The 16,713-nt window shown below is 39.4% G+C and overlaps 1 protein-coding gene across 1 annotated transcript in view; it reads right to left on the reverse strand.

Moving 5' to 3' along the window:
• Nucleotides 1-2,159: 2,159 nt before the first annotated feature.
• Nucleotides 2,160-16,713, reverse strand: part of oxt (Xylosyltransferase oxt) — a 15,552-nt gene continuing 998 nt past the window's right edge. The window contains exons 2-18 of the mRNA XM_080271095.1: nucleotides 16,265-16,328; nucleotides 15,456-15,613; nucleotides 14,774-14,828; nucleotides 12,169-12,322; nucleotides 11,474-11,616; nucleotides 11,188-11,351; nucleotides 10,582-10,784; nucleotides 10,106-10,272; nucleotides 9,527-9,657; nucleotides 8,714-8,890; nucleotides 8,343-8,448; nucleotides 7,450-7,667; nucleotides 5,694-5,813; nucleotides 4,820-5,053; nucleotides 4,310-4,464; nucleotides 3,325-3,495; nucleotides 2,160-2,352 (exon numbers count right to left, since the gene is read on the reverse strand). Coding sequence (XP_080127221.1) covers nucleotides 2,160-2,352; nucleotides 3,325-3,495; nucleotides 4,310-4,464; nucleotides 4,820-5,053; nucleotides 5,694-5,813; nucleotides 7,450-7,667; nucleotides 8,343-8,448; nucleotides 8,714-8,890; nucleotides 9,527-9,657; nucleotides 10,106-10,272; nucleotides 10,582-10,784; nucleotides 11,188-11,351; nucleotides 11,474-11,616; nucleotides 12,169-12,322; nucleotides 14,774-14,828; nucleotides 15,456-15,613; nucleotides 16,265-16,328 — 2,613 coding nt within the window. The remainder of the gene's footprint in view (nucleotides 2,353-3,324; nucleotides 3,496-4,309; nucleotides 4,465-4,819; nucleotides 5,054-5,693; nucleotides 5,814-7,449; nucleotides 7,668-8,342; nucleotides 8,449-8,713; nucleotides 8,891-9,526; nucleotides 9,658-10,105; nucleotides 10,273-10,581; nucleotides 10,785-11,187; nucleotides 11,352-11,473; nucleotides 11,617-12,168; nucleotides 12,323-14,773; nucleotides 14,829-15,455; nucleotides 15,614-16,264; nucleotides 16,329-16,713) is intronic.

Consider the following 16,713-nt stretch of genomic DNA (forward strand, 5'->3'; position numbering starts at 1 on the left):
TGGGGAAAAAATATAAATGTAGGAATAAACATACTAACAAGAACAAAGGGAGTGGATCAGATTTGAGATTACTGTCCACTGTGACTAAAAGACAAAAATTTACGAAGATTAAAAGAGAACTGTATAGTCTAATAAAAAAGCATATAAGATAGAAGAAAATTACAATAGAAGCTTCATACAAAAGAAAGGCATAATAAACTAGGAGACACTAAAGATACAAATTAAAAAGTTGCATAAAGAGGAACAGCAAGCAAGACATATGAAGAGCTACAGTTACATATATACAAAGAATATTTAACAGAGGAGATGATCTGAACCCAAGCTAAAATGTTACATAATGAGAGAGAGGACATTAGGATAGATTACATAAATACGAATATACAGGATACAGTTCACAAGTCACAGTTACAAAAAAAAAGGAGTATATAAGTTACAAGATATTTTGAATAAAGATCGGCATGCAAGATCAGATATCAAGGTATGCTATAGAATTTTGTGACCAGTATGTGGTATATACAATCTAAAACACAACTTATGCTGCTTTACTATCACACAGTATATCAAGCATGTAGAGTAAATTTTTAGACATATACAAACCTCACTGGGCTGTAAAAAAAATGATATAAACATTTTCTTTTCAATATACCATCAAAAATTCTCAACAACTCTTTTTCTACAACACTTTCACTAAAAAATAATGAAGGAAGAGCACAGCCATCAACTTACAAGTATGATATTCGATTAAAACAATATTTACACGTCAGTATCATATATATTGGTCCCACTTTTAACCACCATGTGTGCTGTATAACAATGTGCATATAGCAGATGACGTCTAATATGTTTCTCGATATGATACAAACATGAAAGAGTGAGAATTGTGACACGTTTCCAAATTCATAAGATATACATGGCTCAGTCTGCTGGTGTGGGTGTTGCAGTGAGGGTAGGAAATGAATAAATGATGCAGGGTAGACACTGATAATGCTGACTGAACCGTACAGCCCTGTCTGCTGGCATGGGTGTTGCAGCGAGGGTAGGAAATGAATAAATAACAGAACCATCCCCACAACACAACAAACCATCCAGCAGTGTGGAAGAGAACCATAATATAAGGACCACCATGTACTGTAATTCCATGACAATCTAAAAATGCATAAAAAAAGAAAAAAAGTTACCCTAAGACTATAAACACAGTATTTGTCAGTCTTCACCCTAGCTCGAAAGAAAAAGTGAATATTCTGTAATAATTTGAGCACCTCCACTTCTTCACATCTTCCTATATGGTTTGTTTATTCAGTACAGATTTGCAGTGACAGTAAGCCATCTCAATAACAAACCTTGATTTTGACATTTTGGTTTTAGTCTCTTTAGTTTGATGTTATACTTACCATTTTATTCTTGCTAACTCCAGACAACTTTACTCAGCTTTGGGGAGACTTCTTGTAGTGAAAAGGTTAATGTACGTTGTGTCAACCCTCACACACACACACACACACAAACACACACACACACACACACACACACACACACACACACACACACACACACAAATCCAAACAAAATAGTCTGGAGATAACTGGAACGAAATGAAAACCAGAGCACTTCATCGGACTAAAGGGGTTTGAGAATTCTTTGGGCCAATTGAATGATCTCCTCATGTACTGAAAAATGTTTGGTATATACAATGAATGCAAATGACAACTGACTGACCACAGGATGCATATTTTTTTTTTCAGTTGTACAATACCATATTGATCCTACACAAAATAAAAACAGAGTACATGAACATTATGGGTAATGAAATGCATCTAAAAAATACATGAACACTCAGAGTACTGCAAAATATCTACAAAACTGGGTAGGTATATGATGAACTTTGGTTTGTAAATGAGGACGACTATCAAATGCTGGATGCAACACGCTTTTGATCTTGACAAACCACTGTTCTCTCCAATTCGCTTGCTACAAATGAGGCTTACTATATTCAAGCCTTGTGGTCCTGCAATACTGTTCTTCAGCTAACACTTCTTACGGTCTCTCAGGTAAGTCTATAATTCTACCTTCATACTGGCCTCAATCTCCATGGGTTTACAATATTTCAGGCCCTCAGGATTTTTAGTACTGCATTCAAGTCCTCTAACCGTGCAATACTTCAGCTAAAATTCCTTGTTGCCTATCCGGTACGGGTCTGCAATCCTACCGGTGCTGGTGTCAACGTCTCCAAGGTGTGATTTAGGGTCGGGTGAGAGGGAGCTCCAGGCAGTATGGACACAGGGATCCAACAGCGACTGCACACACTCTGGTACACTTGGCCCGGACACATAACATGAGTCCTGTATTGTGTAGAACCTGGTGGCGAGAGGGTGAAGTTAGGTAAATACCGTATGTATTATTTTAAACCTATGCAGTGTAGTCAGATTCTGTGAAAGGCCTAGCATGTGTGTAGGGAATATGTTATAATAAGTGAAGCATCCTTGAGTTAGACATGCATCTGGTTCATGGCAAAGGTATGAAAAGCACTACAAATACTAATTTCTCAATGTCTGTTGTTGTTTCTGATTCTGTGACTCAAGGCTCATCTGGACGCGAGCACAGTGGACTGCAGGAAATCTACCATACCATTTTAACCAGATGTTCCTGAAGATCTTTCACTGACATCTTGTTGCATGATTGTCTGTGTTGTAAAACCAAGGTGCATGGGGTAAGTGCGTTGTTTGTGAGGCTGCACTGAATATTGTGTTGGTACTGAAGCTGGGAACGGTGATGGCCACATTGTAGGTTGGCCAAGTACTCTCATATCTCTCTGGGAAGGGTAATTTCTGTGGTGTGGACTGTGTGAGTCTGGTGAGGGTTCATGAAGGATGCATTCTGACTGTAGGTTTTGCATGGTTGTGTCTGTGTACTGTACATGTTGTGAGGTAGAGTGCTGGGTGGAGCAGGAGGAAGGATGTTGAGGTATTCTGTGTAGTGTTGGCAAGTTGCTCAATTTTTTTCTTTTTTGGTGCAACATAAACATTTATATTCTAAGTGGCACATGAGGCTTCACAGTAGTCTTTGTGATTCATTCAGCATACTATACTTCCAGCACATAAGGTTTTGTTGTACCTCTTCCTCAGCAATTTATACTGCATACTACAACTTAGTATTCTCTTTTTACTACAGTAACGACACAGTCTGCATCTAAAACACTGAAGATGATATTAAGCTGCAATGTGGAGAATAAATCACTAAAGATGAAGTGCTATAAAATCTCCATACCTGAGAATACACTCCTAAATTACAAGAACAGAATGGATGAACAGAGGAACCGAGACAACCAACCTGCTGACCAGTTGATCAATCCAGTGTGAGAGATGTGGCCCAACTAGGTGAGAATTACGAGTGGAGGCATCTTGGGCTGACGAGTTCCCTGGCTGACTCAAACCAAGGATGGCAATGACGTCACTCATGTCAATGTCACTATATGGCAACGACGGACCCTTATGCAAAGTCCTGGAATGCACAAAATTACTAAAGAGGGGCTTTTCTTCACATACCTCCATTGGCATAATTTCAATTCTCATCAGGCCATCACAAAATAATAACACCTACTTTAAAAACACCTCTTGTACTGAAAAGAGTTAATGAATACAATACCTAATGCCTCCAGACCAAGAATCCCTCCAAAGCTTAATAAATTAATATGGAGATGACAAGGACTCTATCAAAAAACCTTTACTATTCGAAGCTCTGGAATGTAAACAATATTAAATCAGTCTATACACATATTATAATACATCCACCTTAACTTAGCAGAGACTTTTGTCCTTTTGTGGCTTAATTCATGCTGCTCTATGCCACAGTAAGACAATAATATGGCTCTGCACCTTTCCCAAAGCACTTCTCTGTGACTGGCATCATATTCTAGTGTTATTTTAATTACAACTTAATGACAGAATAAAACAAAACTATGGCTTCACATCTTTCTCACAGCATAACTTTTTTTTTATGTGTGTATGTGACTAGCATCATACTCTACTACTCCCAGCTATCTCTTGTTACAGCTAAATGGCAAGGCAAGACACAGTTATGGCTCTAAATCTTTCTCACTCCATTTCTTTGTGACTATTAACATTCAGACCTCTAGATTTTCCTGTAGCTGAATAATGCTAACTGGTGGTGGTCAGAAATAAATAAATAAATAAATACATAGATAAATGATGTACCGGTAAATAAATCGATAAATAAATAAAATAAATAAAATAGAAAGTTAAACATGGATGTGACTGGGATTTATTAAAGTGAACTAAAAATCCAGGTTCCTTACCTTGCTTCCTTTACCGTTATTTGTCGTCCCTGAACAAACTGCAGTGGAAGAATCAGGAACAAATGCGAGGCCAAGACCACATTGTCAATAAGCACTCTCACTGTCCAGGATCCCGGCAGGAGCGGCTTGCGAAGGTTGAATGTATACGACACTACCTGCACGGGGAAAGGGAACTGATAACTGATGCAAGATAGGAATAAAATAGTGTAATGGTGAGAGAACTTTATTCAGAGAGAGAGACAGACAGACAGACAGACAGACAGAAAACACACACAAGAAAAGTAATTGATATTGATGAATGCTACTTACTGGAAGCAAAAATTTATCGACATCTTCTGCGAGTGGGTTTGTAAAGTCTCTATCTATCTATCTATAGCCTAACGCCCTGATCCCGCAAAAGGGTGGCCACAGACAAAACACCTCCAAGTCACTCTGTCACCCACCTTTTGACTGCCCTCCCCCCAACTCACTTCCCCCTCCCTCATATACCAAGTTTTTCTCGACACAAACCTGCTCTCCCGGCTCAAGCGTGATCTCCTCTTTAGCGATGGGGGTGGAGGTGGGGTCGGAGAGAACAATGAGTGGCATCTGCACCGTGTCCTCTCCTCCCTCTGTCCCCCCGTCGCCCGTCACGCCCCCACACCATCGCGTCACAACCGTTATGTCGTTCATCGGGCCCAGCGCTCCACCCCAGTCACGCAGCACCTGTTCCTTCACGTCGTACTCTGTGCCCACCTCCAGCCCCTGAAAATATGGGGGACTGTATCACCATCATCATCATCATCACCATCATCATCATTATCATCACCATCATCATGGTCATCGTCATCACCACTGCCACCATCATCATCATCATCACCATCATCATTGTCATCACTGTCATCATCACCATCATCATTATCACCACCATCATCACCATCCTTCTCCTCCTCATCATCATCATCACCATCATCATCATCATCAGCACCATCATCCTTTCTTCTCACCTAGGGATGGGAGAAAAAGATGTGTATACCAGTGGGAGTGCTATAACCACAAACATCATCTTGAACATTTTTCCCCATTTACGGATGGAAATGAGGCAGGTAGAGAGACAAGGAAAGAGGAAGTAAAGGTATGTCTGAAGGTTTTATCCTGTTTCCCATCCACCCATTTTATTCACGTTACTATGAATCAGCCACAGGTAAACGTATATGGCACTAAAAATGAACTTCAGTCTTCTTAAATGAAAGTGTGTATTGAACAGAAACATCAAAGTCTCCTGATATGGGAGTGTATATCTGACATGGGGAAATACCTATGTCTCTATATCTGTCTATGAGGGCTGCTGATACTACCCCTACTAATTCGAACGATCCACTCACGTTTGGATTGATATACTTACGATGAGTCTGTGGTTGGTTTTCTCGTATGGTGTGGCATACTTGACATGAGGAAATACCCAGGTCTCAATGTGAAACTTGGATTGTCCGTCAGTGTTGCCTACGTACTGGATCAACTGCCCCTGAAACACAAATACAGCATCAATACAATACCCACACACTGCATCAATACAATACCCACACACTGCATCAATACAATACCCACACACTGCATCAATACAATACCCACACACTGCATCAATACAATACCCACACACAGCATCAATACAATACCCACACACAGCATCAATACAATACCCACACACAGCATCAATACAATACCCACACACAGCATCAATACAATACCCACACACAGCATCAATACAATACCCACACACAGCATCAATACCCACACACAGCATCAATACAATACCCACACACAGCATCAATACAATACCCACACACAGCATCAATACAATACCCACACACAGCATCAATACAATACCCACACACAGCATCAATACAATACCCACACACAGCATCAATACAATACCCACACACAGCATCAATACAATACCCACACACAGCATCAATACAATACCCACACACAGCATCAATACAATACCCACACACTGCATCAATACAATACCCACACACTGCATCAATACAATACCCACACACTGCATCAATACAATACCCACACACTGCATCAATACAATACCCACACACAGCATCAATACCCACACACAGCATCAATACAATACCCACACACAGCATCAATACAATACCCACACACAGCATCAATACAATACCCACACACAGCATCAATACAATACCCACACACAGCATCAATACAATACCCACACACAGCATCAATACCCACACACAGCATCAATACAATACCCACACACAGCATCAATACAATACCCACACACAGCATCAATACAATACCCACACACAGCATCAATACAATACCCACACATAGCATCAATACAATACCCATACACTGCATCAATACAATACCCACACACAGCATCAATACAATACCCACACACAGCATCAATACAATACCCACACACAGCATCAATACAATACCCACACACAGCATCAATACAATACCCACACACAGCATCAATACAATACCCACACACAGCATCAATACAATACCCACACACAGCATCAATACAATACCCACACACAGCATCAATACAATACCCACACACAGCATCAATACAATACCCACACACAGCATCAATACAATACCCACACACAGCATCAATACAATACCCACACACAGCATCAATACAATACCCACACACAGCATCAATACAATACCCACACACAGCATCAATACCCACACACAGCATCAATACAATACCCACACACAGTATCAATACAATACCCACACACAGTATCAATACAGTACCCACACACAGCATCAATACCCACACACAGTATCAATACAATACCCACACACAGTATCAATACAGTACCCACACACAGCATCAATACCCACACACAGCATCAATACCCACATACTCTGAATATGACAAGTGTTCAAAATTCTTTACTTCTATCCTATGTTTTCTGGATATTGATTTTGGAGCTTTTGGGGCTACCTGAAGGAGCTCCTCACATAACAAACTAAAAGAAACACACACACTGAAAGAAAATATGATACTGTACTTTTAAATACAGTCCACACTACAGTACAGTCACTTATAAATTAAACAGACCCACCTAGGCAATATAGTGTATGTGTGGGGGGACAGTACATACCTTAAGAGTATCACTTGCATGGTAGGAATGGACCTGAAGGATGGAGGTTGGGTAAACATCACAAGTAGTGGAACTCGAGGAAGCCAGCTGGGCGAGGGCACGAGTACTGAGGCGGGCACTAGCATGATAAAACGTGAGCCCTACATCATCGCTGCTCCCAGAATGGCGATCTTCATGGTGATAGCGGTTTTCCCAGTAGCTCTCTAGGCCTGGAGTGGCTGCAGGATATCGGAGAAAATCGTTATCCACTTCAATTCTGGTTCACTCTTTCAGTATGACCAACTTTCTTTAACTCATTAGCTGACTTTGTTCTGGAGTCTTATTCATGTTGACTGCTGTACAGATTTCATGTGTGGAGGCTTACAATATGCAATACTTCTGTACAGGGTGGAGGCAAAGGCTTTCTGGTTCAGTAACTTTCCTCCCCTCAGTGACTCACTTCAGTCTCTCTCTCTTTGCTGAACTATTGCTTTTCTCTCCTTCCCTCTCTCTCTACAGTACTTTGGTCACTGTTCTTAACCTTACCTACATTTCTCCCCTATTATTGCAAGTATGTCATACCTCTTCCCCTTTCAGTTTGGTCAGCACATTGTGCATACAGGGGCAGTACTGTTTCTCCTCTAACCTAGAGAATAAGTAAAATAATTAACTACCTAAGCATAATAATGTTTACAGCTATAGTTACAAGAAACCACTCAGTTTGTCACTACGAGTAGAGTCACTTATAAGTGGCACCAAGATTGTCACTAAGAGTAAAGTCATAAGTAGCACCAAGATAGAGTGGATGGTCTTTGTCTCCATCAACCTGTATCAAGCTGGTTTATTCCAGATACTAGAGCTGCATCCACTAACTGGATAATAAAGATTACCATGCAAAAAATGTCACTACTCACAAGAGTAGTACGGTGTGTAAAGCCAAGCATCAACTTGGTTGATAATGGCTTGGCTTATGATGGCTTCAAACTTGCGTGCAAAAAACAAGTTTCGTGACGACGAGGCCTGTGTAAAAGAAAAATAGAACAGAACTTGATGACAAAACATGGTAAATGTGCAGGGACACAAATGCAGCCATTTATTGTGCATGTACCTGAGTATTTATCTGTTCTGCCCTCTTTGTAAAAGAATACCTTGAATAAAATCATTCACTGGTATGATGAATATATCTTAAAATATATCATCCTATTATATGGGTTAGGTGTAATACAGTACTGTATAACTGTATATCCTATTACTGGGGTAAAAAAAAAAAAAAAAAAAAGCATACCTGTAGTTTAGGCCAGTCTGCAGGAGTGAAGTCATTGGGAGAGCAGCCACACCAATCCACAATGTGCTTGTACTGACACTTACAACCCAATTTCCTCTTCCAGTTTGTGATATGTAGATTATTGTCAGTGAAGGACTGACAGAACTCAGAGTTACGAAGAACCGTGTGAAAGAATGACTGAAAAAAACAATCAGCATACTGAATAAAACTGGCATACCAAATTCATCACAGTGCCAACAAGTTAAGAATATGCCAGATATTTTTATTACTCTGATCAACGAAGTATTTTTATCATAATTATTAAATATAAACAATGACTAGCACTGGAGGCTGTCTGGTTTTATCCTATACTGCTGAATTCAGAAAGATGTGGGTAATGTATAACTTTGGGGGTGGAGGTGGGGTGAGGAGAATATCCATACAGTACAGAGAATATCCAGCATGAAGAACTATGCTAAAAGAGAAAGTGAAGAGGAGGACTGAAGGAAAACAGTCATAACTACAGAAGCAAGTATGATGGCTACAGACGAGAATAAACAAAATATCAGATTAGCCCGCTGAGCCAGGGTATGTCTTTTTGCATTTCATTCTTCCCATTTTGTGACAACTTTATATTTCCCATTTTCTGACAACTTTATTAAGCTTAGGAGACATTTCTTGAACTGGAGGGGTTAGATATGGCACTGGCAAACCCTTTTACTATGAGAGAGATTTCTTACGTCAAATAAAATCATTTGGCAGTTGTCAGAATAAATCAATAAATATATCACCTGGGTACAAAGGGTTACAGTATCACCATAATTTTTACGTTACCTCAGCGGGCAGGAGAGTGTAGGAATATACCTTCTTGAGGCCTCTTACTAACTGGCTCTGACTGGTAACAACATATTCTACAAACTGCCGGTTCAGACACAGCCAGTCACTCCCTCCATCCACTCTAATCCCTGAAAGAATATAATTATGGTGCTGTTAGAGTGGTATATCTGGGGGTATCAGTCTAATTCACTCCCTCTCTCTCTCTTTCTCTCTCAAAAAATTCACTTACCATTCACATCCCCAGAATCTTCGCTCATAAACACAGATCTAACCAACAACAAAGTCCAATGAAATGGTCACATATCCACTTGCACGTTTGATCCACTTCATACACACACCTTGCATGCAATGTTGTCATTCATAATGCCTGTTGGACAATACAGAAGATGTTGCTAAGGAAAATGTGCTACAGTTTCTTAATTCTTCAGCTGAGTTCCATCCATCATCTAATCCTACACTGCCCCACGAGGAGCATAGGAGCCCGTTTTTGGTGACTGAAGCTTCTCTTGTAACATACTGTAAGTATTTTGCCGGCAAAGGACTAAGCTAACGACAACACAGCTGAAGGATACAAACCAAGAGGCAGGCGGCGCTCCCCAATCCTCCACATGTGTGTCTCACACTCGAGAAAGGTGCGGTCCAACCCTTGCTTTTGCAGGAACTTGTTGGTGTCGTGTCCATGTGACTTGAGGAAATTACGTTCTTTGTTGTTGCTCAGAAACTTCACCAATTCTTCGTTAGTCCTGAAAAAGCAAAAAATATATATTTATTACATGCTGAGATAAATGACCATAGGAATAAGAACAAAGCATACTCTGTCCACTGTAACCTGCCCTAAAATTAATATCTCTCCATCCTGAATAATGAGCTGTTACAAGAAATTTTCTCTCTTAGGCTGAATATGTGGTAAGATAAATACAGTACTTTTTTTTTTTTTATGCAAGGAAGAAGGAACCAAAGGCCAGGAGCCTGCAAACTGTTCCTTCCAAGAAAAAAACAAAAACAATACAAAAGAGAGCCAAGTTTGAGATCCGTTCATTTTGAGCACTAACTTGATGGGGTAGTCCGACTCGCTAAGGTTGATGATAAAGTCCCACTGCCAATCAGTGTTGCTGAGGACCTGTTTCATACAATGCAGCAGGATCTTTAGCAGTGAGGCACCTCCCCATATGGTGGAGAGACGGAACCGCGACACCTGCACGTTGCTGAACTGTTCCTCAAGCTTTAGCACTTCACGGTACAGATAGTCTTGCCTCTGAGGGGCAGATGGAGAGAGATATCTACCATGTTATGACCAGCTTTGACAACACGGGGCAAAGGGCATATACCTGATGGTTCTCAGGCCTAGCAGTCTTCCTAAGTGCCAAACACCTACACAGTGTACAAGTCACCACTCTGGTGCTAATATTCAGTCTACACTGAATACAGGCTAGGGTTGTCTCACTCTTTGGACTGGTGTGATGATAAAAGCTGGGATGTTTGTAAACTTGCCAACAGGTCTTGTGGAAGATTAGTACAGTTTGTATCAGTATTAACTCTACGCAAACCTACCACTAAATGTACTATGATCATTTAAGGTCAGGACCCTACAATTTGAAGGGAGTAAAATGGGGCTTGCTGTTACAATTCATAATTTACACATGACTGCAAATACTCACAGAGTCCACATGGATGAAGAAGTAGTGATCTTTGTGGTATAGAGCTTTAATCAGTCGCCTCAGCTGTCGAACTGATCGCCCGTTCACTGTCAAAATGAAGGCTATTCTAACTGGACTGCTGGTACCCAAGAGTGAAGAACTTTTGGCTGGTACTGGAACATATTCTGAAAAAAGAAGAAGAAAAAAAAAACAAGATAGCAAAATGGTTACAACTGAAAACCATTCATCAACATGTGTCTTCAGTAGCCACAGAAAACAAAGAGTCAAAAGGTAATACTGCACATACTAGCCAATCCAGTCTGATATATGTTGATGTGAAGGTAATCCCCACACTTCTGTTTGGGGTCCCCTGAGCACGGCATGTTACACAGGCGGTCTGGCACCTTTAGCTGAAGTGGCAGGTCCTCATTCCCACAGAAACACTCCTTCCTATGTGCACAAAACAGAAATATACAAATGCAGTAAAGAGAGTGTCACTAAAAATTATGGATGTCAAGGACTACACAATTTATTTGGGTTACTGCTGCGAGGTGCATCCAGGATTCTAAGGGCTTGAATAATGTGTGAATGAATATCCTGTCCATTTCATTAGGTACGCGACTGACAGTTCTTCCATCCATCTGTCCATACAAGACAGTTCTTCCACTTATGCCTTTATTTCTCCTTGCTTTCAATCTTACTTCACCCCATCTTCAGGCGGGAATATGATTCTAGCTAGTACCTGATGATTTGATTTGACTTAGCAGAGATACACTAGGCTGAAAACTACATGCAAACCACAGCTGAAATTCCCTTACAATTCACCATCAAAGTTGCAAAACACAATATATACACTCACAATATAGTTAAATTTTTATATGAGCCAAAAATATTCTCTGTGGATATTCAGTTGACCTGGTATGTCTGCAGACCACATGACTGACAAAACTAAGAACCAGTGAGTCACACAAGAACCGCAAACAAGTAAGGTAGTGCGCTCACCCATACTGGACTCCTGCATGGATGTAGCCACGCTGGTAACAGATATCACAGCAAAGGCCTGGAGTGTTGCGTTTCAGTTGTCCCGCAAATCCTCGTAATATCCGACTCTCTCGGCTGTCTTCGAAGCACCCCATGGGCTTCCCTCGAACTTTTCCTAAATAATTATAATAATGTGGTAAATGTTCCCAAGAATACATACATGCGTAGCTATACACGTTCATGAACTGAGAACTGAAAATATGAGAAACTGACATCAGCAGCTGAATGTTCATTATTCTGACAATTTAAACATAACATATATTCACTTCAAAGTATGCTGCACCACTATGATTATACAGTATTAGTTACACAAGTTTATGCCACACACTATACTATAATGAATAATGTACTTGATAACTACTACTGCACTGTACTACAAACACACAAAAGGATAATACTGGCAAAAAATCAACCAAATATATTCAACAGCCAGTGCACGATAAATGCTGCATAGACAGTACACACATTCTTACTTTCAATATATGCTGTTGTGTGTTCCAGTGAAAAGAAAAAAAAAAAAAATCTACCAGTACATGATGACATTTCAAAATATCACCATATAAACTTTAGAAATAAAAGTGTGCATTATCAAACAAGAGATCTGGCAAAAAGACGACCAGAAAATGGTAGCCAGAGAAAGAGTGAAATGATAAAATGCACAAGAAGGTGAAATGGATGCATATACAGTGTACTGATGGCAAACACTGCATGGTGCATTATGGATGCTCTGAAATCATGACTACTGACTCATGCTAATCCAGTCAAAATTATGCACAAAGTATAATGAACACATGGCACTTATTTACTTAGGGGGAAAAAAAAGTCAAGATATTTCAGTGCTATATACAAAACAAAAATTCAGTATTGTATCGTACTATCAAAAGGCATATAATGCAAGTAAGATATTTCAGTGCTATATACAAAACAAAAATTCAGTATTGTATCGTACTATCAAGAGGCATATAATGCAAGTGCAGGCAAATTTCAGCTTCCTTCTAATCTATGAATTATACAGAATACATTTCAGTCTGAAAATGATGCACACTTTTATGCTTACACAGCACAGTGCTTAAAATATGCTCTGCATACTAGTAACTTACTTTTACGTCCTGAAAATGTAGCAAGAAATACACACTGTTTTTATACTGTATACTTAATAAAGACTTACAAAATTTAACAAACAGACAGAATGACAATGTTAGTGATTATCAACTATATAGTCACCTCACTATATCAGACCCTCATTGTATTCCACATTCATGTGTAAATATACTTTATTCCTTCTATCAGACTTGCCCCAGTACAGTACAGTTAAAGATTCAAGAGCATTATTTTTCATCCATCACTGTACTAATTTAAATAGTTTATAGCAGTCTCATAAAACCAACATTATATCATCAGAGCTCGTAAATATCCAGACTTCTTTTATCATACCGGGTCTTCTCATAATTAGTCTAATATACTGAGGTTTCACTGTACCTAATGAATACTAAAACAATGTCTTACAAGTAATAAAATATGGTACATATTTCAATGTACCGTAAAATGCATAGATATACTGTAGCTTATATATTACTTCCAACAAATTACCTGCAGTCAAAATGCACGCAGACTGAATAATATATCTTACAGAACAGACAGAATGATTATATTTAAACTTTTGGCAGTATTCTCAACAACACTGATACCTGGGGAAACTGAAGAAGAAATCTGGGATGCTAAAAAACCTGCAACAGCACTGGCGTCTAAGTATGAACTAAGGCTGAGGTATAGGGACAGAGTAGTGAGGTATAAGAATGTGGGCAGTATGAGCTGGATGAAGGGCAGCCCAATGGCATGGGAAACTAGTGAAAAGATGGCAGTTCATATGTAGTCACACCCTCTGGGATTAAGGTACCTGGCTATAGATACTGTACATAGATCTGCTTCTATGATTCCAACAGCAAATAGCGACAAACCCTCTTGGTCTTTTTCAAACTGCTCATTATACATTAGGTTATAATAAATGTCTTTATTCTCGATGGCAATGGTACAGTGCAATGTTGCTTAACCCAAACATATAAGAAGAGGGTTACCATGTATTTGCCCCTGTGTGGCATTAAGTGAGAAACCTCAATCATCACACTGAAATGAAGCCTGATGGGCCACATCTAGAAAGATTGCCCTAACTCAAAAAAAAAAAAAAAAAAAAAAAAAAAAATAATAATAATTTGTTGGTTAAATGGTTACCACCCAATATGGTAAAAAGTTTCCTGAAGTGCAAAAAACCATTTGGATTGTTACATGGTGTAATCACCTGTACTTAACACCACTCACTGGGGTTCAGAAAGAAAACCAAAACCTGTGTACTGAAACCTGTCTACCTGCTGAGTGGGATGAGAACAGTGTAAAAACCAGCAGTTTAGGGTGGAGAAAGTAGGGAGGCATTTTCCTGCAGTGAACCATCATAGGCTTATATAAAAATGGTGGTGACAGCTAGTGGTATGGTACCTCTATACCATACAGTAGTACTGTATATTCTGGTTCACTACAGCAAATAAGACAGTGTATATACAGTATATCTTACCATTTGAAGGGCAGTGGCTCTGAAGTCTTGGAGGATAGAAGCTGCCAGACTGAATCTGCCAAACAAATTATACATTACAACCACGGTATGAACTTTTACATCACATTCAAAATTCACTTAAAATAATTCACAACTGGTGTCACAAAGTACCAGTGCTAATACAGTATACAGAACATTCATAAGTCTCCAACATGCTTCCATTTGACAGTGTTGGGCACCTGATGACGACTCTCGAAGCTGCTTGATCTTCGGCAGCCTTCCTATTCAGACCCTTCTTCCTGATGTCACACTCTTAGAATTACGTCTTGGAATTTCCATTACTATGTTAAAGCCTATTTGCCAGTTTCCCCCCAATTTACAGTACCAACTGTATGGAAAAGAAAAACGGTGATATTTTGGAAGACATCCCTGACAAAACGAAGGTGCCTGAATATACACTCAGCTAGTCCTTGCTACACAGTGCATTTAAAGAAGTGTTTTTTGCTGCTGACAGAAAAGAAAAAAAGCTTACTGAAATTCCACTGCTGCCTCTAAAATAGATATACTGTACTAGCTTTACACAACTGAGAGTGGTAAATGTATGGGAAAAAACAGTTGTAATAATTAATAACATACCCTGACTTCCAATGCGTGTCTAAACCGGTATATAACTTGATGACTGGACTACAACCCAGTGACTTACCTGGCATGATATGTTTGCAATGAGTGTCTTGCAGTGCTCGGTGGTGGCTCTCTTGATGGCTGATAAGCTCTCACGACTTCTAAGCTTACATGGCAAGTCCACTCCCAGCCACTCCTTGCTCAATTCTTTACTGCTCATATCCACATTCTCTGGGGGCCCTAAAAAATATGCAAATGATTAATAAGTAATTAATATATAAATCACAATGAACGTTTAATGTTACTGCCTGATGGCGTATAACAGATGCACACCCGATATTCAAGAGTTCTGTAACCTTTTGACTGATGCAGGTTTCCTTACAATGACTTAAGTCAATTGGCAAGTGATGCAATAAAGTACAAATCTTTTTTTTTTTCTTCTAAAAGCAGCAGCTTTTTCTGAGATAAATATATTAATCTGACATTATCTTGAAAAAAATAAAAAAAACATTCTGCAGCAAAGAGCTTAACTATCTGCAGGGTAGGAGGTCATTTAGGTGTTTAATGTTGGTCAACACTGGATGATTTATTTAGCTGAGGAAACACCTCCCCAACTGGTTCTTAAAAGTTATAAAACATTTAGAGTACTTGTCAGTACTTAATACATACAGTTCCAGGTACTTTTGTAATGGAGCAAATATGACACTGTGATATGTTTTACAGGCATATGTATGGTTCCTTAAATACCCCCATGATGGTGAAATACATATGAATGGCAACAACTACTTGCTGGATGTCTCTGCTGTATTTGCATTATTACTAAAGAAGCTAATATGGTATAGCAAACCATACTCAACAAAATACTAAAATTTCTACTCATAGCTAACTTACCCTTATTGTGACTGTCTGCATCTCCTCTGTCATTTGCTTGATAAACCCGACTCTCCAGATCCAGCTGTGGCTTCTAAAATGAGGAACACCCTTTTAATCAAGAAATCAGTTAAATAAATACATAAAATAGCAGACACTGGCATAGGAAGTCTCTTGTTTTAGAGGATAAGTGTCAATAAGGGAAGGAAAGATGCATGGATTTGCATCAACATGCTAAAGGCAGTAGATTACTATACATGACACCAAACTATAAATACACTCCTTCTAAACCTACCCAAACTCCCTCACGCTAACTCCATCATCTGTAACTATAGCCAATGTCTGGTTATAAATATAGTTAAAGACAAGTGAGTGATGGAGCATGGACAGGGGTGAAAGGGTGTGTTATGTTCAAATATCTGGTACTGTACACACTTCTACTTTTGCATGGACTATAAAATGAATCTAGT

Source organism: Coenobita brevimanus, chromosome 44 (assembly GCF_032717465.1).
Source record: "Coenobita brevimanus isolate Jiangsu-jjx chromosome 44, ASM3271746v2, whole genome shotgun sequence".
NCBI lineage: Eukaryota > Metazoa > Arthropoda > Malacostraca > Decapoda > Coenobitidae > Coenobita > Coenobita brevimanus.